We start from the raw sequence: 21,166 nt of genomic DNA on the forward strand, positions 1-21,166 counted from the left end.
TACAGCCTACATAAAATACATTAGACACAAAGCCAATCTTTAAAATCAAAATCTGGAGCAAAGCAGCAAATTCCAGTGTTCCACATCTATTAGGAGACCAGCTAATTCACATATTTATATCTAGCTGACTATGAATGCCACGCACAAGGGGGACTGAGAGGTACATTCAAGTTCATCACACACTACCTAACCCATGCAGCTGTTGGGACAACTCATCTACAGGTTCTCTGCGCAGTCATTCTCCTTCCTGAGGCCCCTCTAAAGGGGTCTGGGTCAGCTGAATTGTTTTAACTGCTTAAGTCCATTCCCAGCTGCTCTTTTTACACTAATACATGCACATTAAGTCTGATGCTTTCAGGAAGTATCAGATTACTGCATCTAAACACTCTGATTAGGTTGAGCACATCGGGTAGGTCCACTCTCATGACAAATAAAGGAGCCATTCTTCCACCAGAAGCTATGAAGCTCAAACATTACATCCTATCAGAATCTCACACCTCTCCTATTCTTCATTTACATGAAAACAAGGCTGGACTAACAAAAAACCCGAGGTGCAGGAGAGATGGGCAAATAAGGAGGCGAGAAGAATGACAGTTACCACAATACCCTTGCCATTTGTAATACTTGACATCTAACTTGGGAATTAAGGCAGAAATCTTCAGAGAGAAAAAGATTTGTTACAGATACAGTTCTAGCCTGAAGCCAATCTTAGATTCTAGTTCCCACTACCTGTTACAAACTACACGGTCCTGAAATCGCTTTCCTTGAGCCTCCCTTTCAGGGCAACTACACTTCAGACTTCTTTTTTAAAGCAGATCTGTAGGCTATGTGTGAAGACAGTGCTCTTCAAACAAAATCACAGCCTCTGTCTTGGAGTAAAGTACCAAATCATGACATTACTTATGAAAAGAAGGTTTGGTCTAAGACTTTCAGATAATCTCTACTTAATCCTATAACTAAGGAGACACCTCAACATTACAGTAATGGACAGAGTAAGAACTCACTACCATAAGAGAATTACCAGTGCTACTAGAGTATAACAACTTAGGCATAAGATCATAAGAGAGGCGGCAAGAGTTGTTATTACTGAGCCCAAGTCATGCTGCACATAAAATAATACAGAAAATATGTTGCAATAAACATAACAACAAATATTCACTGTATAGGTGACGATCAGTGTTGGTATTTTTTAAGATTTGTTTTTCACTACATAATCCCAGTAACATAACTTTCATAATATTTCTTGAATATAATATGCAAGAGACCATATCTTCTCTCTTCCTTAAATTAGCATTTTTGTACTGGATAATTAAAGATAGTGCTAACACATTTCTTCTATCTGTAGTTTGAAAATTACTATAGCCTAGCAGCAACACAAAATTATCTAAAACATATCTAGTGGCTCATATGAAAAACGATTTTGGGAAATCTCAGGTGTCTCCCATGCTTAACATTAGCTAACATTAATACATAGGCACAGGGATCAGAATATGGAAGTCAGACTCCTCAGCCCTTCATTACCATGCTCCAGCTTTCTGTAAGATATCTATGAAGTACTGAACCAAATGTTGAGCACAACCTTAGAAGCAATGCAGAAAAGTACAGAACCTCTTTAGCACTGTAGTAAGTGCAGATTTTAACTATGATTCAGCAGCACATACATTGACACGTCTACACACAGCGGTGATCAGCACCAATGTAGTCAGTTTGGTTTTTCAAAGTCCTCTTCTGACAAGAATAAGGTTAAGAACTGTGAATAAAGTCAAGAACTTCCCTGGAAGCCCTTACCACAGGTCTGCTAAAACAATACAACTGTATGCCTTTCTGACAGGAAGCACTTATCCAACTTGTCACTGTTTAAAACCAACCTCACCATTGCAATAGAGCACATCTGCAAATAGATCACTTGGCTCACAAACTACACGCCTGTTCATAACATCCCCACTGGTTCTGACAGCATCACCAAGAGAGACCTTGGACAATCTTACAAGTGAACAAAGAGCTGGTTGAGCATAAAGGGCAACCTCCTCAAAGTATGAAAACAGTCCTTCCTGACGTGCAAGGTAAGTAAACACAGCAGGAACCCATCTTGAATGAACTAAGAACTCCTAACCGAGCTAAAGTGCAAAAAACATGGCATACAAAGAGCAGGAACAGACTACTAATGATAAATAAATGAGCACTGCGTGGATATAAAGGAGTTGAATTACAAAGGCCAAAAATAGGGCAGACTTGAATCTGGACAGTGAAACAGAACAGCAAGAAGATTGTCTACAATTGGTCTATATGCAGAGAAAAAGGGGAAAGGAAACGTAAGAAAGATTTTGTGTTGAGTGCTCAATCTATTGACAAACTATGCAGAAATCTCCCAACCATGTTCCTTGCATCAGCCTTTAGTAGGGTTTCTCTGGATCTCAGTTGTCTCTGCCTAGTAGGAAAACGGGACAAGTTAGGAATTACTCCTGTAAATTGGACAAATACAAGTCCATGGGAGCAGATAAAACACATCCAAAGGTGCCAAGGAGCTGGCTAATGTCAACTCAAGACGACTATTCATCAACTTTAAAAGGTTACAGCAATCAGGGTGTCATCTTCAAAATGGGCAAGAGGAACCACATGCTGATCAGCTCATCTTCAGGCCCCAGGATATTATGGGGTGAATCCACAGAGAACCTAATTTTTAGACACACAAAAGATAAAAAGGTGACTGGAAACAGGCAGCATAAGCTGACCAGAAGGAAATCATGCCAATTTAACCTGGTCACCTTCCTATGAGGATGAAGAGAAAGACGAGGATGTCATTTTGTTTGACTTTACAAAGGCTGTTGGCAGTCTTCAATAGATATTTTTAGCTAAACCTGGGGAATCATGGAGAAGATGTAGAACAACAACCAGCTGGACTGCCAGGCTCAGCAGTGGTTCATAATGTAACCAAGAGCCAGACAGAAGCAATGTTCTCAGACACTGATCATAGGGTGAATACTCCCAACATCTTGATCAACAACCTGAACAACGAGCAAGAACACACCCCATCATGGTTTGTGGATGACATGAAACAGGGTGGAAACAGTCAATACACTAAAAGACAGGGCAGGGCTGCCATGTAGAGGGATCTCAACAAGCTCGAAGAATTAGCCTGACAACAAATCTAGTAGCTCAACAAAGTCAAGAGTCCCACACCAGGAGAGGAGAACCCCATGTCATGACCAGTATGGACTGACAATCAATGTGGCAGTGAGCACTCCTGCAGGAAAGGTTCTGGGTGGCTCCAGAAGACAAGCTGAACATCAGTCAGCAACATCAGCAATACACCCTAACCATACACTGGCCTTCATTAGGAAAGCACAGTCAGGTCAAGTAAATATTCCCCTTTATTTAACACTTGTGAAGCCAAATCTGGAACACTGTGCCCAGTTCCAGGCTGCTACAAAAGATAGGCTGACAAATTGGAGAGTCCAGCTAGAACTGGACTAGAGGGGCTAGAACAAACCAAAACAATCCTCACTGAACATACAAGAATAACTAAGTTCACAGAGCTGGAGAAAGTGACTGTTGAGTCTCTCACCTTTCAGATTGTTAACACTGATCTGAACAAGGTCCTAAACACTAACTGGACTTCCTTCCTTGGAAGAGTAGATTCACCTAGCTGACTTCCAGAGGTCCCTTTCAAATTAAAATTATCACTTATTCCAAATTAGTGGCACACTGTTCACCTCCTTCCTTACCACCTCTAAAATAAACATCCAAATTCAAAAGAGTAACCTTTCACCTGCAGTTTTTCTACATTTCCTCCACTTCCTCACCACAATAATATATAGCAATAAACCCATCTAAAATTTATAAAGATTCTTTTATTGTAAACTAAAATATATGTGGAAGACCATAATGAAACTTGGCTTAATTCCTTGAATGGAGACAAATTTTATTGCCCAGATGATAACTTTATATGCAGAGAGTTTGACTCAAACTGGAAATACATTAAAAATTCAGCTGATATTTCTGGCTCTCCAAGGCAAACAATGATGGAGTTCTTTTGAGGGGAAAGAGCAGTGTGAGAAGGCAATAAGGCTAAACTTCCACCCTTTATTACAACAGGAATAAGATTTTCTGTGTTTTGCGATACAAGCTGTATACAGGGTACCAATAGATGACTGACCTGATTAAACATTCATTTAAACAGCTACCTTTTATTGCAAGATTTTATTGTAAATTTCTTTATATTCTGTGTTTACATGGTCATTTTATTGTTTGAGCAACTTAAAACTGCCCACAAAATGAACTCCAATGTTTTATGCACCTGCATTGGGTAATCTAAGTAAGGAAACTATAGAAATTATCCAGGAAGCTAATTCTCCCTAGAAGTGACTTGAAGATGTTCATGTCACTAGTTAACAACAGTATTTCTTTTAATGAAAAGAGGAAGGTCAGATAAAGTTTGGGAAGAGATAATTCTGTCTTCAGAGCAATTGTTATAGTATTTTATAAATAAACACCGGACTTCAGAGGATGTATAATTTAATAGCATATTATTCCTCACTGAGTGAGCATGATCTGCTAACACTGTAGAAAAAGGGGGAAGAGAGGACAGTAAGTGTATCCCAAAGCACATTTACCAGAGGATGCTGCATAGCCAATCTTCATTTTGAAACTTCCCCACTGTATTTGCATGTAATATATACATAGTTATTTTGGAAATGGGTGAATACCAGTGTAGCTCAAGCTTCCTTTGCTTTAATAAAATTTAGCCAACACATAACACACGTCTTATTTCTGGCACATAAAGTTTTTTCAACTCAGGGAAGAACAGTAATTTTCAAGAGCAAATTTCCAAGCAGATGAATACAGTTTAATGAAAGGCTGAAAGAAAGGTCTATCATCCTGAGAGTCAGACAGTACAACCCATTTTTTAAGGAACTTAAAATGCTACCCTAAAGAACTAAGGAAAAATAATTCCCAGTATTTATGTAACAGTCAATCACTCAGAACCACGGTAAGGATTCTATTAGACAAGCACTGAGTAATCTCTGTGTTACATTGCAGAAGCTAGTATAAGCTACCCTGCTTTGTAAGGCTAAACACAGAATAAGGCAACCAGGACGTTTGTGATCAAGTTCTTTCCTCCTTTTCCTCAGCCTGGCTGCAGAGAAAAGTAATTTAAAAATGCTGGCCTAAAGATCAGTCTTCTGAATAATAACACAGCTGATTAGCCCATTGAGTCAATTCACCACCTGGAAGGCCCACTGACAGAACATGGTCAGCAGCACATCCAGGATGGACTCGTCCATGGTCACCAAGTTCAGATAAGCAAGTGAGCCAGCATAGAAGGAATTTCAATCTTTGTGTATGGACAGCCTGGCTATTAATTACTCCATGTGGGCTCAACTGAGGAAGTTACACTGCAATAGACACTACTTAAACAAAAAATATAAGAGGTACTTGGCCCTAGATAGCCACTTTACAGCTGATAATCACATGTACTTTAGTGCAGCAAAGACCTACAAATCGAGACTATTTTAACTGTGAAATTACTGAGAAACATGACTGCTTAAATCCACAAAACATCTTTACGAGCAAAATGCCTTTAGCCTGGATAACAAAAGATTTACCCTGGATCCCCATGGTAACATACAGAGAAAGCGAATCCAGTAAGACATTTAAATACAACATCCAGAGACTTGGATACACTATTCACTTGAATTAGTGGAGCTTAAAGACATGAAAATATTACTTAGCTAAGAAATTGTGGCAGAAGCTAATCATTAAGAGTACATGAAGCACTATATACATAACTGATAAACTGGCATGTAAAGGAAGTAATTTTAGATACAAAATGCAGAATCTCTGGACCCAACTGCACACTACCTGCGCAGCTCTCCAATCCTACACTTGTCACTTACAATACTGACCCAAATAAGACAGGTTTGTCTCATAAACCTACAACATAGCCACTACCTGGTATATTTCAGCCAACTGAACTTGGTCCCCAAAGAGTCAGGATTAGAATGACTCAGTTAATCATGATCAGTGGATGAGCAAGTGCATTCTTAATTACCATTAGAGAGACAAGGTTGGTTATGTGTAAATATTCTCCCTTATGTTAAGAGCAGCCAGTAAGGCTTAGAGTGTTGCTTCACACTGTAATTACCTCATTCTATTGACACTGAAAGTCAGTCTCATACCTTCTCTTCCTTCCCTTTCCGCACTGCTCATTCCTAATGCCTCTCTTGCATCAGATCAAGCCGCTGTGCTGCCATAATAAGTCCAGAGTTAGCTCATGAGGGGGTGGGGAGGACAGACTAGAGAGGAAGTTCCCCCATCATATCATCAAGCTTATCAAAGATCACCCTACAGCCACAGACAATCACTGCATCTGAGGCACAGAAAAGGCAGGAGGAACAAATCATTCAGGTTGGAGGACAACAGCAGAACTGCCCTTCCTGGCAGCAACCCACAGTTTGACTGCACAAGATACATGTACCTCCCAAACCAATTTCTGAGAAAAGTAGACAAAACTAGATCTAAGCTCTGTTGCCCAGGAGTGATGAATACCACACCCCAGATGAGCTAACAAGCATCGTGAATTTGCTGAAGTGCTGCTGATCTGCCTGGCACACTAGAAGACTCCAGGCAGAATTCCAGGGGTCCATTTAACTTCAAATTAGTGTCTTAGGCCTCTTGGACAAAAACCTGCTCTTATCAAGCTGAAAACTTCTCTATATGAATAGGCTCCAAACAGTCACTAAAAACTACCCTAACTCTGAATTCTGTTTCCCTTGGGTTTGGTCCATTAGAGCAAAGCCCAGTGTTGTTCACTTTCTAGACAAACACAACTTTTGAAAAAGTAGGAGAACCACAAAAACAGAAAAAGATGATCAACAAATTCATAGATACGAGCAACAAGGGCAAATACATATTCATGTTTCCTCCCCAAACAGGAGGAGAAATCCACCTTTTCCTATGACTTAATTTAATAATGATCATAGAATCATTTAGGTTGGAAGAGACCTTTAAGATCAAATCCAAATGATAATCCTAATAGCCACTGAATTAAAGGGTTCTTACTTCAACTTTCTCAATTTCTTTTCCTTAAATATGAAGAAGCAGGAAATAAACTTTTCCTTGGCCCAGCCACAATCTTCATTTGACAATTTAGGAAAGTTACAGAACACATAATTCTATGTGCCTGACTGTATTCAGTAACTATTCTGACAAAATAAGGAACAACTCTCTCCTTGTTTGCAAGTGAAGATACTTATTTTCTTCTCATAAAACCATTTCCTATTTCCATTTAATGAATAAATAAATAAATAAAATGTAAGGCCATCAACAGAATGCTCGAGTACTTCAAGCAGCTTCATTCCAGTAATAAGAGTCACAAGCTTCCCATCACACACAGTCTGGGTGATCAGGCCACTGTTCCACAAAGAGCAAGAGAATTCAAACAAGTCCAAAGACTCTGCCTAAATCTTCCAAAACTTGCAAGACAGAGGCATAGCAAGGGAGAAATGGAGACATTTACTTTGCTTATTTTTTTGTTACAGGCGCTACAACACTCCCTATTCTACACCAGAATGAGAATTCTGTCTAGCCTGGTAGCCTGCCTGAATGTAAGTACATGCCAAGTAAACTGTGATAGTTGTCTGCTTCACCTCCCCAGAGATCTGAAGCACATGGACTTCCTGCTCTAGTCATTACACATTTGAGTGCAGTCACAGTCATTTTTTCTTGGTCTTATTTAGCTGCCTTTTGAAAATCAACTCTCAGCATCTACAAGAACTTTTATAACTATACAGTGACCCTCATCATCATGTGCAAAGAAAAAATTTTTGCTTTGCATCACCTACCACAAGTGATCTCTTGTTTTGTAATAAACAGTGAGTTACCCATATATCTTACTCTTCTTTACTCATGGTTTTCAAAACCTTTCACCTTTCACCATGTCTCTCTCTCCAGGTACCTCTTCTCATCACAGAAATACCCAAATGCACTTGGTATCTGCTTCTAGAGAAGTAGTCTTTACTTCTGATCACCCTTGCTACCTCCTTTAACTTTCACAGTTCTGCGGTGTCCCTGGTACCACTGTAATCTCTGACAACCACTTTACTTATTCAACTATTTCTAAAAGTTAAGCTGAAGTGCTCATGAACCTGAATATAAAGACTTTGCCTTCCCCACCAAGCCAAATGTATTTCTTCACATTTACTTGTACTGATTCTCTCAGTACCACAAAGCCTTTCAAGTCTTTCCCAGTTTCAACCACTAGGAACATAACCTCTCTCACCAGTATTTCTACCCTCTTTCTGAAACAGGATAGCATAGACCCATGGAGTAGGCCAAAAATAACCACCTACACCCTCTTTTTTGTATTTAAAACAATTACCCACCTGTGAAAGAACTTCCCATTTACTCCAAATTACAGCTGTACTAGCTTGAAGAGCCTCTGGTGTGGAAGTCTGTCCATAAACATTTCAGCACATCCAACCAACTTTACACCAGCCAGCATTAATTGCATCCTTACCAACTCCTTTACAGAACTCTACTAGCCATGCACGCCATGACTTGCCTTTACAAAAGCTTTATCACCAGTATCTATGTATCGAGTTGTTGGGGAAGATGAAACAGGAAAGCCTTATAAATATGATTGCCTGACAAAAGATTTTGGGAATATGAAAACTACAGGCGACATCGAAATGAAAGCCACTTTTGAAATACCAAATCTTAGTTACTGAACAACTGGAAAACAATGGTATGGCCGACTGAAGGTAATCCCCTCTTGATTGAACAATACCCTCTGCTTGCAGGCAGGTCCAAGGGTCAGAGCAGACCCTACTAGCTCAGCAGAAGGGGTCCAAAGAGTAGTTTTTAGAAGTTAAGATGTAACACTCTATGGTAATATAAGAACTCTTATAGGCTGTATGTAAATGCTATAGGATTTGTATCTTGTATTAGATTGGTTAGTGACAACTAGAATATTCAGTACAGAAGATGATTTATTGTATTGTAACCAGAACTTCAGACACACTTACTACACTCTCTCTCACTACTTCTTCTTCACTCGCATTCCTCTCTCTCTCTCTCTTTCTTTACTTACTCTCTTGCTCTCCTAGGCCTGCTCAGAGCTGCAGCTGGCAGCTCTAAGCAGTGCCCCTACACCCACGCCCTTTGCAATAAACCGCACGTTCCAAGATCTGACTTCAGAGATCTCTCGTCTCCGTCCGTCTACGCCCGGTCCAGACTGAACCTCAAAGCCCCTGCATCGAGTGATTATTCTGTTTCATACAATTCATGCTATTTAATCATATAGACTTTAACCACAAACAGCAGTAGAACAGGTAGTTTGTCTGATCATAAGTATGCATTTGCTCCAAGACTCCAATATCTCTTCCCCTCAAATCTTTAATATATCTGCTATGTCAATATCCTACAATAGATGTAAGAAAAACTAGATAACCTGATTTTACGTAAGTACACGCACATTCACATGTACACCTTTTTTAAAATAAAAATCAAGCATTTTCTGTCAATGCGCAAACAAGAAGTTTGCTCCTTTTTTTTCTAAATTCTGTTTTAAATGGGCTATGGTTTGTTTTGGTTTTTTAAATTCTGAACTAGCTTGTGCCATTTCTTATTGGAGCTACTAATCCTTGGATAATACACAACTGCAAGAACATCAGTTTTGGAGATTGCAGAACTCCAGCAATCTCACATTGGTTTTGGCTTCTCCCTAACCATCAGTTCAACATTGCAGGAGCCCTGATACAAGCCACCTTTGCCAAAGGGGCTACCTTTAGTCTTGACATCGCCTCCACTTCCTAATAAACCTGATTCCATTTTCCTTTATGTCCTGTTTTCTAGGCCTTTTCTCTCCTTTACTTTCCCCCTCTGCTCCCAAGTAAGGTGCAAGGAACATTTCAGGGAGTATTTACAAAATGTGAAGCCCAGCAAGCAGTGTCACCTCAGAGTATTTGTTGGTAAAAAGAATACCTCACGTTACAGCCCAATACTGAAAACAATGGACTCAAAGGAATTCCAGGTTGTTTGACACCTACAAAAAACACTCTTCAGAGAAGCTGTTTCTTAATTAGAACTAACAAAACCTGCTTCCTACAGGCTTCCATTGTATTATTGCTGTTATAAGTCCATTAAGACACTTCCATACAACCCTCATTTTGGTTCCCTTGCACATTCCTTAATTTTCATCTCTTCCCCTTCTCATTCCCTGAGTAATGCCAGTTACTTCTCATGCTCCCCAACTACTGAGTGAGAGTGAGACAGTTTTTTGCCTGTTTCCAAACTATGCAGCTACTAAGTGGCTGCTGACAAGACTGTAAGGTGGAAGGGTGTAGGGGAAAGAAGCCACAGTTTTGCCTTCTACAGAGCAGTAATTTCCAAGAAATTCCCAAGATCTTCGTATTTCAAAATGCATTTGCTTCTGCTGGTGATTCATTCCACAGAGGAATGCACAAAGACAGTCAGCAACTGCATGAGCTTGCTTCCTGGGAACCAAGGCACAGATAGGCCCCTTGGCATCAGCCAAGATCTTGTCTTGTAACTCCAACTTTTATTCAGGTTTCTAATCTTAATTCACAAGTTGATTTTAAGAAGTGCTACTTCTTAAAATTACTTTAAAAAAAAAAAAAAACAACTCACCGTTTTATTACGCAGTCTAATTATGTCTGAAACAGAGCCAGCTCCACAATATTCCATAACAATCCATAGATCTGTGTTCTTAAAGTAGCTGCCATAGTACTTGACAACATAAGGACTAGATGGAAAAAAAAATGTTAGGTAAATAGATGAATTCTTAGTAGAAGAAAAAAAAAATCACCAGCACACCTGTTGTTAAAAACTACGGTTTGACACAGCCAAAGAGCAAGTGCAACCAAATACATTTTAAATCTGTAATTAGCTTGACCAGTGCCTGGTTAGAATAAATTCTGGTTACTTAATAAAATTATAAAGGCACTACTATGTATGTAAGTTTTCAGCAATCTTCAAATAAAGACAGTTTTCCCAAACATCAGTCATCTGATAGAAAGCTTTGTTTTTCCCTCCTCTAAGGCCTCTCTTGAATGTTTCTCTTCTTAAAAAGACTGCCTTGTTTTCTTCTCTCCTGAGCAAAATAACATGGAAACTCGCCCATGTTTTCCCAGTTTTGCAAGCATCAATTTATTTCAAGCACAGAGCTAGACTTTCATATTAAAGAGAATTTAATGTTGGTTGGAAGCCTTCTGGATTTGCAAATGCGTTTTCATACTAAAGTGTCCCATGTGAAGTGATAGTATTGTCACGAACAGAACATACTGCCTTGCTACTCATCAGTTTGTCACTTGACATAATGCTTCCTTGGAGTCACTTGCAAAAGAAAGGCAGAAACAGATGTAGTAAACATAAAAAGGATCATCCTTCAGAAGTTATTAAATGGTGTATTTACGGAAATAAAAGACTGAAAGTTTGAGGTGGGGTGTTTTGCAGGAACTTAAACAAAGAAGGCTACAGTTTGATTGTCATCTATCTCCCACAAAGTGAGGAAGTGCAATACTGAGATTTCAGACAGTGGTTTCTCATCAGAACACCTACATTGCGGGGTGGAATAAACACCATTTTGTTTTGGAGCAAAGAACTGTATTTTAGGATCAGCATTTCTGGCCGCAACATTCTTTATATCGACAACTGATAGAAGAAGAAGAGAGGAGTTATGGTTGCCTCCTGCAACATGATACTATCTTTACGAAAAGACAGGTCAACACTATCAAAAACCTATTTCATTTAAAAGCAACTATTAGCACTAAATGAATTTGCCTTTTCAGAAGGAAAGATGGGTCAGTCTCCTCCTAACTAGTCTAAATGTCTATCATTTACAAGCACGACATACTGATCTTGCTCCTTATAAACTCGTGAAGTGAGGAAGGCTGTATTACTTTTAAACAAAACCCACTGATTTTTGTGACCATCTCTTACCACACTTATAGTATGCTAGTATTCCCAGCAACAACTGGGTGTTATTATCAATCAGGATAAGGTGATTTTTCAAAACATCAAGTGCTGTACTATCTCAAAACACTGTTCATATTTGCCTAAAGACTAATGCTAATAAATCTGATTTTGAAGTTGCAGCCCAAAACTCAACAGACAGAAAATGCGAAGTAATTTCTGCATCCTTGCATCAAGGCTTCCATTTCTACAAGACCTGCAATCGTAAGATACAGCATTTGTGAACAAGTCTAAGGTAACAGTCCACCAGCACTATTACATGATTGTTCACTTTTTAAAAGGTATGTTCCTGCATGAAAAAGGCAGCCAAGAGAATACTGTTCTGGCAGTTAACTGCTAGCCATGAATTTTCTGCTAGAAACATCTTTATCAATCTTCTGAAACAGGTAACTCAGAATTTCACAAAGCCTAAGACATTTAAAGGAAACAGTAACCTTTTGCCTTAACAGTGCAAGCAAAGTGAAGCAAGCATGGAGAATTCTAAACAGGCCAGTATTTACTCTTTCAACAGTTTCTGTTACGTACACTATTTGTACTTCCTTCAACCCAAACTAAGGAGAAGAGGAGGTTTACAAAGTGGTTCCTTTAATTAAAAAGCCTATGTTGGACAATTTACTTTTCCATAAAAAAGTTTTTGGTGCTTATATTTTAGCTATTTTCACAAGTACAAATACATTTTCACATAGACTCTTAAAATGGGAACAGGAATGTCATACCTACCTGTCACATTGCTGCATTATAGAGATTTCTTTAATTATTTCTTGAAGATCTGACTCCACGGGGACCTGTTTAATTGCTACAACTTGTCCAGATTCTTTGTGTATTGCTTTAAACACGCTACCATAAGACCTAAAAATAAGAGGCAATTTTTTTAAAAAACAAGACAAACTGCCCCTGATTTCCATTATGCACAAAAAGTCACAGAAGCCATATGCTCATGCAGAAGTTTGAGGGTTTTTCAGGCTGCAAAAAGATCAATCCTACCAGGACCTCAGGAAAGACTGAAGAACGCACCTTTGTCAAGATTTAGAGTTTCTAATTCCATTACAGGTGCAAGTACATTTGCTGTGTTAACAAACAACAGACATCAAAAATGCATAAATATATTAGGGAAAGTGTGGAAAATTACTGATGCATGCATTTGCTTTAGAAGTAAAGCTTGTCTATAGAGGCATTCCTTATGACATTTACAGTCACTCTCTCTGTAACTTAATATTCCAACATACGCTTTACGTATTGTTTCCCTCTGATCCTGTGCCCCTGTAAATAGCTGTACTTACCCTTCACCAAGCTTCTCCAGAACATCAAAGACTTCTTCAGGCTGCTTAGTTAAACTATCTTCACTTAGCTTTTTCAGTTTGCTAAAAGAAAGACAAAAGTTATTTATTTGTTTGGGAGAGAAAGAACCCAAGCAAATTTTCACACAAGTGAGCAGACAGAATAAATTATTAAAAAGAAAACTATATTCCAATGAAAATAAAATACTTAATGTGCAGCAACAAAATTTTAATCAACTATCATATAAGATGAATAAAGTTATGATATTTTTTGTCTTTATCAGTTTCCCACAAATGTTTTCTAAATTCAAAGCAGCATGGGACCAATTCACTCTTCAAACCACTTCCTTTGCTAAAGTAGAAACAGACAAAGAATACAGGAAAGTTTACCTTCCCTCAAAAAACAGTCAGCATGCAAACACATGCCCCTTATTGCCTATAGGATGCCACATTGTTCTCTAATTATAAACCAATCCTTCACCCACATGAAATACTCAGTTTCTAAATTGTACCACTCATCAGCCAATGAATAACATCATGAAAAGCAGAATTCTGAAGTCAAGATGATTCTGGGAGCATATAGTAGCACTTCCCAGGTAGCAGCAGAACACTGAAATTCCAAGAGCTGAGTACTGTAAGAGCTGTTGGGGCAGCTTCTCTTGCATCTTTGTGAATGTACATAGGGACAGGAGGCAACAAAATCTCAAATTACATAACATCACCATATTTTGCCCTTAGTTCTCTCTCACACAGTCTCAAATCACTCAGTAACACCCTGTGATTTCTTCCAGCACTTTCAACCTCCTTTTACTACCATTTGTTGTCCTTTACAAGCAGTCCTAGCCTTTCCCTGGTCTCTAGCATTCCCAGCTATCTAGCCCCCCAGACTCCTGGCAATTCTCAAAACACAACTTGGCTGCAAGCTTGCAATAGAGCCAACACTGAACATAACACAAGAAAATATAACTACACACACACTGCGGCAAGGCTGGGTGGCTGCAGCATGTAAATCCTTCACTGTAAAGTTATAGGGAATTTTGCTGCAAGATTGAAGTAACAAGTTGACTCTACATGACAGCCAAGGGTACTATAAAAGTAGAAGATGAGCTGAAGAATAGCTGGTGGTGTAGTGTTAAATACAGACAATGTATTCCATATGCAGGAGGAGGAAAAGGGGAAAAAAAAAAAGGAAGCTTTGAAGAACAGCAGATCATTGAGAACTTATGGAAACGACGTTATCCCACAACACTTTCTAGAAACAAATACAAAAAAGGGGAAGGAAGGAGGGCATGGACAGAAAAGAATGACAAATCTTAACAGTGGAAGAACAGTGATCTGAAAAAAAAAAACCCCTTCATATTAGGAGATGCAATTCTGTGATACATAAAAATAATAAAAATTAAAGTGAATGACCAGTGAGGGAACTCCTGAGTCAAAACAGACTTGTAATTGCCAACCATCTAAGTAAAAGCAAAAAATTTAAAGTAATTGTAAAAGCACACAGGTCATATGGATTGATGCTAAACAAGGGAAGCAAGGTGAAGAGAAGGCACAAGGGTGCACACATTTATACATCAAAGAACTATTTCACAGATGTAGCAATTATATGAATACAAAAAGCATCCACAATCAGTAAGGAAAGGTGCATTAACTACAATAAAGACCATGCAGTTTGCTACAGTAAATAGTCAAGAAGCTGTAAAGTTTGTGTGTTTAGGAAAAATAAAGATGTTCACAGCAAAGGAAAGGCACAATTCATGAACATGGAGAAAAAAAAGCAAAAAATTCAAATGAGAACAGGTAAATAACATCTGCAAAACTGGCCTACAAGATCAAAACTCTTCTTTTTCACTCTCTCTGCTGGTTAGACACTAGAAAGCAGAAAGACAGAGCTAATATCTTGCAGAAAAGCAGAAAATATTTCATTACTGAACAAGCATGTGCTGAGACAAATCAAAGAGGAAAAAATATTTTGCAGGTAGGTATTAAAGTAATAAATCATTCATTTTGCTTCTTTGTTTCAAATTTTTTTCCTCTCTGAACAAGTCATATGCAGCCTTAAAAGCAGCATTCAAGAATAAGTTGCTGCAATCATCCCCTTCTTGCCACCAAAAAAAACCCATGCACAGTATGTTTATAATATACGCAGAGCCCTGAAAAATAAAAAGCATAACCTTTAGCTGAGTCTCTCGGTCAAAGAGCTGCATGACAAAAGATGTACTAAACAGAAAAGCAAAGGGACTGAACTTTTTAATAACAGCAAGAAAAGAGAAAGCATGCAGTACACCCCTGCCTGGAGATGCCCATAAAGAGAACACTTCCACCTGCTCATCAAAAGAGTAACACCTGCTAAAATGAGAAAGAAGAAGAAAAAAAAAAAAACATACCAAAAGGGTTCCAACAGCACCATTAACACCAAGGCACTGTGAGTGCTTGAGAAGAGTTAATGAAACAATGACAAACAGCCATAAACTGATCAAAACCAATGTCACTGTCAAATAACAGATTATCTGGAGTACTTGAGAGGCAAAGGAGATCAAATAAATAAGCATGTTGTAGTTTTAAAACTATTTTCGTATTATCCAATTCTGACAAACATGCTATGAGACCAAATCACACTTAACACTAAGGCAGCTTAAGACAAAACCTATTTACAGTAAGAAAAATATGTCAACCTCAGGAATGTCATCACCAAATACCCTGTTCAAAGCACCTCCCACTCCTTCACAAACACTGTAACAGTACACATGCTAGGTCCGGTGTTCAAGTGATAGTATCAACACCACAATTCTTTGAATCACAGAAAAATCCTAATGAGTCAGACATTTTAATGATTTCTGTTTCTAGATATTTAAATAGAACATTCAGCTCTTGAACTACAGAACATCACACGATATACCCTGAAGGGCAACAATAAAGAAAGCATTTACAAAAACTCTGTGAGAAACAGGGAAGAAGGTGGCAACCAGTATAACTGGCTGCAAAGCACCAAGTAGAATACAAGAGACTAGAAATATTATCTTGTTGGTTAAAAGCAAGCAACAATCTTGGGACAGAGAAACACAGCTAAGACATGCGCACCAGCTCTTAATGGCGGGGAGGAGGGGAGAAGGTGAAGAGGGGGCAGGAGGCAAAATGAAGAGACAAAAGGGCACAAGAACAATAGGAAATATAGAATGTGTCCCATTCCTCTCTCCCTCATTCATCCTCTACTTTCATAACACAAGCATTTAAAACACAACAAATAAATCAGTAGATCAGTAAATCCAGGCACTGCTTTATTCTGGCCAAAGGACACCAGTGCCATATGTTTGTGCATATAGATATATATCTCTCTACATATGAGAAAGTCTAAAGGAGATGCAGAGTAGTTCAGTATAAAACCTGGGTAGAAAGTAATTCTGTTGGTTGGGGGGTTTTTTCTTTAGAAAATTATCAGGTAGTGATTATGAGCTATTTTAGAGGTCTTCCAGATGGGAAGCTGTTCCTTAAACCAGAAGGACTAACTAAACTACAATTCTGGGAAAAATCTGTCAAAAGAATTTTCTTTTTCCAAGAAGGTTTGACTTGCTGCATACCATCTAGTCTCTTAACAAGAAAAATACATCCTAGCAAATAATTATACTTTTATAAATCCAGTTCATAGGAGAAAACATTAATTCTTAGTCTGACCAGAATCTTATTTGTCATTGAGTACATCAGCAAAACTCTAGAAAAGAAAAACCTAGAAAACGTAACAGGCACCCAATCCCAGCATAAAGACCAGAAAAATCTGAACTGCAACATGAAAGAGCAGGAGATTTCCTCCCCAAAAATGAAAGAAAACAAAGTATGAGTATAGTATCCTACAGTCACTATATATAGATTTTACAAAATAAATTGGTGATGTGCTACAGAGGTAGGGATTAAAGTTCCCTGAAAGTTCAAAAATACAAATAAAGCTGGAATAAAGAACGCCATCAATTACTGTCTTGAGTTATGAAAAACTGGACAGCTGCTCCAAGAAACATGAATATGTGGTTTATTGTGCAGAAGAACTAGCACATATAAACATTTAAAAAGAATGGCTGGGATCAATTATACTGATATATTAAAAGAAAAGGTAGTAGGAGAAATCACTGCAGTCATCTGATGTAGAGGTGGCATGTGGAAGCCTTGAGACATTTACTCTGCTTCACACCATTCACACAAGTAGGAGCAACATTAAAACAGTTTACACCATTGTACTGTGTACTTACATTCAGCGTTCTATCAATAAAGCCCAAACATTTTTGTCCCATCATTTTCAGGAGGAACTTGACAACTGCCAACATGTCAATTGACAGAAACATCAGAAAATACACTTTTTTCACAAACAGTTCATATTCTAAGAACAAGTCCTTCCTCTTTCCACAAAACGTGAAAAGTTGTGGTTTTCAGTGAAAATTAAACTCAAGTTTAAAGAAAAGACTGGAAAACCTTAATTAACACTTCCTATGCTTGTTAAGCAGCCTTTCATTTGGCAGCAGCATGCAGGAGATGGGCAAAATTAAGAATTATGGACTTGAGAAAATTCTGTCTCTAACCTTTTTCCCTCATATGCAGCCTGTATTCTCACATCTCACATCTCACAGGCATACAGAAAAATACAACAATAACAGAGGAATATTACAAGACTAAGAGGCAATTTTTTTAACTATTTCAAGAGTGAATTTCCTTTTTAGTGAGAGAAAAAAGCCTAAAGCACATCTGAAGTACAGTTAGAGATTCAGATGCAAGAAAACACTGTGTCAACTACTGCACAAATAGTTCAGCATAAAATCAGAACATCTACTCTCAATTATTTTTAAAGTAAAAAATATTCTGAAAAGGACTCTCCCTTAGAAATCTTGTGTTATTGTTGCAGTACATTAGCCAAAGAAAAAAAGTGCATTATTTTGACAGCACCCCCATTGACAAGTCACAATGGCCTATAATGTCATTTGGCCATCATCACTGCTACTTTCTGAAGGGCAGTACTAAAAAATTAAACGGGCAATTGCATTGTGTGCTCCTCTACAGTGAAGTGGGGATAAAAGTGCCCTATACTTCTAAGGGAACACTGGGATTCTAGGACATCCATGCAGCTTTGAGGTGTACATATGAAATTCTTGCTACCTCTAAATGGATGTCTTCCACCACAGACAGGTATGATGCCAATAGATCCCTCTCAGTAACTGCTCCTGTTGACAACAGGCACCAAAGTAAAGAATTCTAGTGTTCACATCTGTTTTGCCAAGTAAACATGGTCCATTTTAAGCCACTACTTCATCCAAGGACAGCACCAAAAATGCAGCCCACAAAAAATAATCTGCACTTCTTCTGGACTTGCAGAAAAAGGAGGGTGGCCTAGAAGAATAGCTAGGAATACCAACAATCAGGAAACACTAGAAAACTACCAATAAGGGGGCTATTATACACAGTCATGAAAAATTTGCCTCAAATCTTATGAAATAACCTGAGTTAGTATCTTATGAAAAACTGAGTTCAAATCTTCCCTTTCACTGAAGAAACAAATCTAAGTTCTCATCACAAATTTCCAGAAATAAGCTTCAAAAAACATGTGGAGTATAAAAACATGCCAGAGTTTAGACATTCCTGCATCTAGTTCCTCCTGACTGAATCCAAAGATTTAAACATCTCTTAGTTTCAGTTAGGCCAGACACACCTCCAGCTAGGCAGTAAAGTTACAGCAAATGCCCCATCTTCCCCAAAACACCTGGTAGGTTATGCTAACTTCACAGTTTGATTTTCAATCCTGTTATATCACCAGATCCCAACGTTTCCACTGCTGCTGGTGACATTGAGTACTCCTCAGAGATTTCCATTTCTTTTCCTAAATCCTCACTGGTGCCTGTCCTGCTTCCTTCATTTGAGATATGCAGCACTGTCAGCCTGAAACTACAGTGAGGTTCCTCCTTACCCCACTGCCTGCTAAAACCACGCTACACAGCAACTACAAACCAATTCTTTTTCAAAGTTTTCCACAGTAGGTACTGTCACTTGATGTGTTATTGGAGGAGAAATCATCAGAAGTTCAAGACTACATTCTTCTCAAGTCCTATCATCCAGCAGGAAGCTGCTTTTAGAGAATTCTAAAGGTTCTAAACGGAGGATGTAGAGGTTTTAAAGATGAATGTAAAAACTGATTAAAATCCTCTATTATAAAGTTATATTGTGTAGTCCTTAGATTTTTCATTCAATTCTCAGGAAGCAAAAGTAAAATCAGAGCTCTAAGACACATGTATAGATATATATGTCAACCATGTAACTACATTCTGTACACTGCACAACTACAGTCTGTGTATTGTACAACTATACCCAAGAAAGGCTTGTTCCAACTAAAATATATGATTAAATTTAAATTTAACACAAAGCAAAATTATTTTATGCACTAAGAAGTCAAACAATAAATTCTTTAAGGAAACGTGCATAGTAATTAATATGACCTGATAGCCTATATATTTGAGAAAATACATCTACTGTGGGAATATTCTTGGGTTTTGTCTCTTCCCACTCCCTGATTTACAATTGCAATTATGCAACGCCCACCCCCACAAGCATCCATCCCTCCAGCAGCAGAACACAAGGACACTTCCCAACACGAAAAGAGAATACTCGTGTGTGCTCCTGCCACAAACCTGAACTACGGAGTGAGACCCCCACCCCCCCCCCCAAGCTAGAGAGGACTCTGCTCGGTGACTAAGTCTCCCTCACTTGACATTAAAAGTGTTCTTCTCCTAACTCAGCCAACCCCCAAGATTTCGTCTCCACCAGGGCATGTACTGTAAGGGGTATTTCGTGGCACCCTCCCCACAGAAGACCCTTCCCAACGTGACAGAGCCCGCCGGCCGCTAGGCAGGGCTCAGCGCCGTCCCTGTCCCACTGCCCCCCACAGACCCCGGGACCGAGGCCTCATCCCGGTCGTGCCGCCGCTCCCGGGCGGGGAAGGGGCCGCCGGGGAGGGTCGTTACCTCTTGGGCGCTGCCTGCTCCATGCCGTCGCCGCCGCGGCCCCCCGGGGCCGCTGACCGAGCCCCCGGGCGCCGCCGGACCCACACAGCTCCCGAGCGGCCTCTCTGCCCCTTGACACAGAGCCCGCGCCCTCCCACGGCCGCGCTCCGGCTGCCGCCACTACCGCTACCTCCGGCCGCGGCGGGGAGCCGCCCGCCGCGCCGCTCACTGGCTGCGGCCGCGCGAGAGCCGGCGCCGATAGCGTGGAGCGGACGTCGCTCAGAGCGGCGGCCGCGAGGAAGCGCCTCCCACCGCCAGACGGGCGGGCGCTGCCGCGCCGGCGGGAGGGGAAGATCATGGAGGCCGCGGTGCTGCCGAGCTCCCGGCATGCCCCGCAGGGCGACGGCCCGCGGGGCACGCCGGGAGGTGTAGTTCGCCCGCGGAACCCGCCCCGCCCTCGGAGCGCCCTCGCGAGCCGGGCCGGGCGAACCGGCATCCCCGCGGCACCGTCCCGCCCCCGCGCCTCGGGGAGCTGCGCCTCCGGGCGAGGGCAGGCGCGAGCGGCGCTGCCGCCTGTAAGCGGGTCTTGCCCCGCGGCCTCGGGGCACCGCTGCCGGGTGGCCGAGCTTTTCACCCGCTTGTGTACGCCGGGCGAGGCAGCGGCACCCAGCCCCTCCTCAGAAAGTCAAAGTCTTCGTGGACAACCGGCTCCAGAGCACTGCTGGGGGAAAGCTTGAAGTCAAGTCAGTCACGGCAGGACGAGGGAGCTGCTCCCCGCAGCCGCCTCGGGTGACACGGTAAAGCTTTTGAGGTGAAAAGTGGTGGCTCTTGGCACTTGGGTGTGTGGTGCCAAAGCACACGAGTTACCCTGCAAAGCCAGAGGAAGCTGTCACGTAATTATTCAAGCAGCAGGTTTCAGGCTCC

At 40.3% G+C, this 21,166-nt stretch overlaps 1 protein-coding gene across 2 annotated transcripts in view; it reads right to left on the reverse strand.

The window, feature by feature from the left end:
• STK3 (serine/threonine kinase 3) overlaps positions 1-20,450 on the reverse strand; it is a 139,067-nt gene extending 118,617 nt beyond the window's left edge. Inside the window, exons 1-4 of one of the 2 annotated variants that reach the window (XM_048286287.1) lie at positions 20,264-20,449; positions 13,275-13,355; positions 12,715-12,843; positions 10,651-10,765 (exon numbers count right to left, since the gene is read on the reverse strand). In XM_048286287.1, coding sequence (XP_048142244.1) covers positions 10,651-10,765; positions 12,715-12,843; positions 13,275-13,355; positions 20,264-20,286 — 348 coding nt within the window. In that variant the 5' untranslated portion in view covers positions 20,287-20,449. Of the gene's footprint in view, positions 1-10,650; positions 10,766-12,714; positions 12,844-13,274; positions 13,356-20,263 lie in introns of both variants that reach the window. The other variant, XM_048286288.1, reaches the window with a different exon arrangement.
• Positions 20,451-21,166: the final 716 nt, after the last annotated feature.

The sequence above is a fragment of the Corvus hawaiiensis genome, chromosome 26 (genome assembly GCF_020740725.1).
Source record: "Corvus hawaiiensis isolate bCorHaw1 chromosome 26, bCorHaw1.pri.cur, whole genome shotgun sequence".
NCBI lineage: Eukaryota > Metazoa > Chordata > Aves > Passeriformes > Corvidae > Corvus > Corvus hawaiiensis.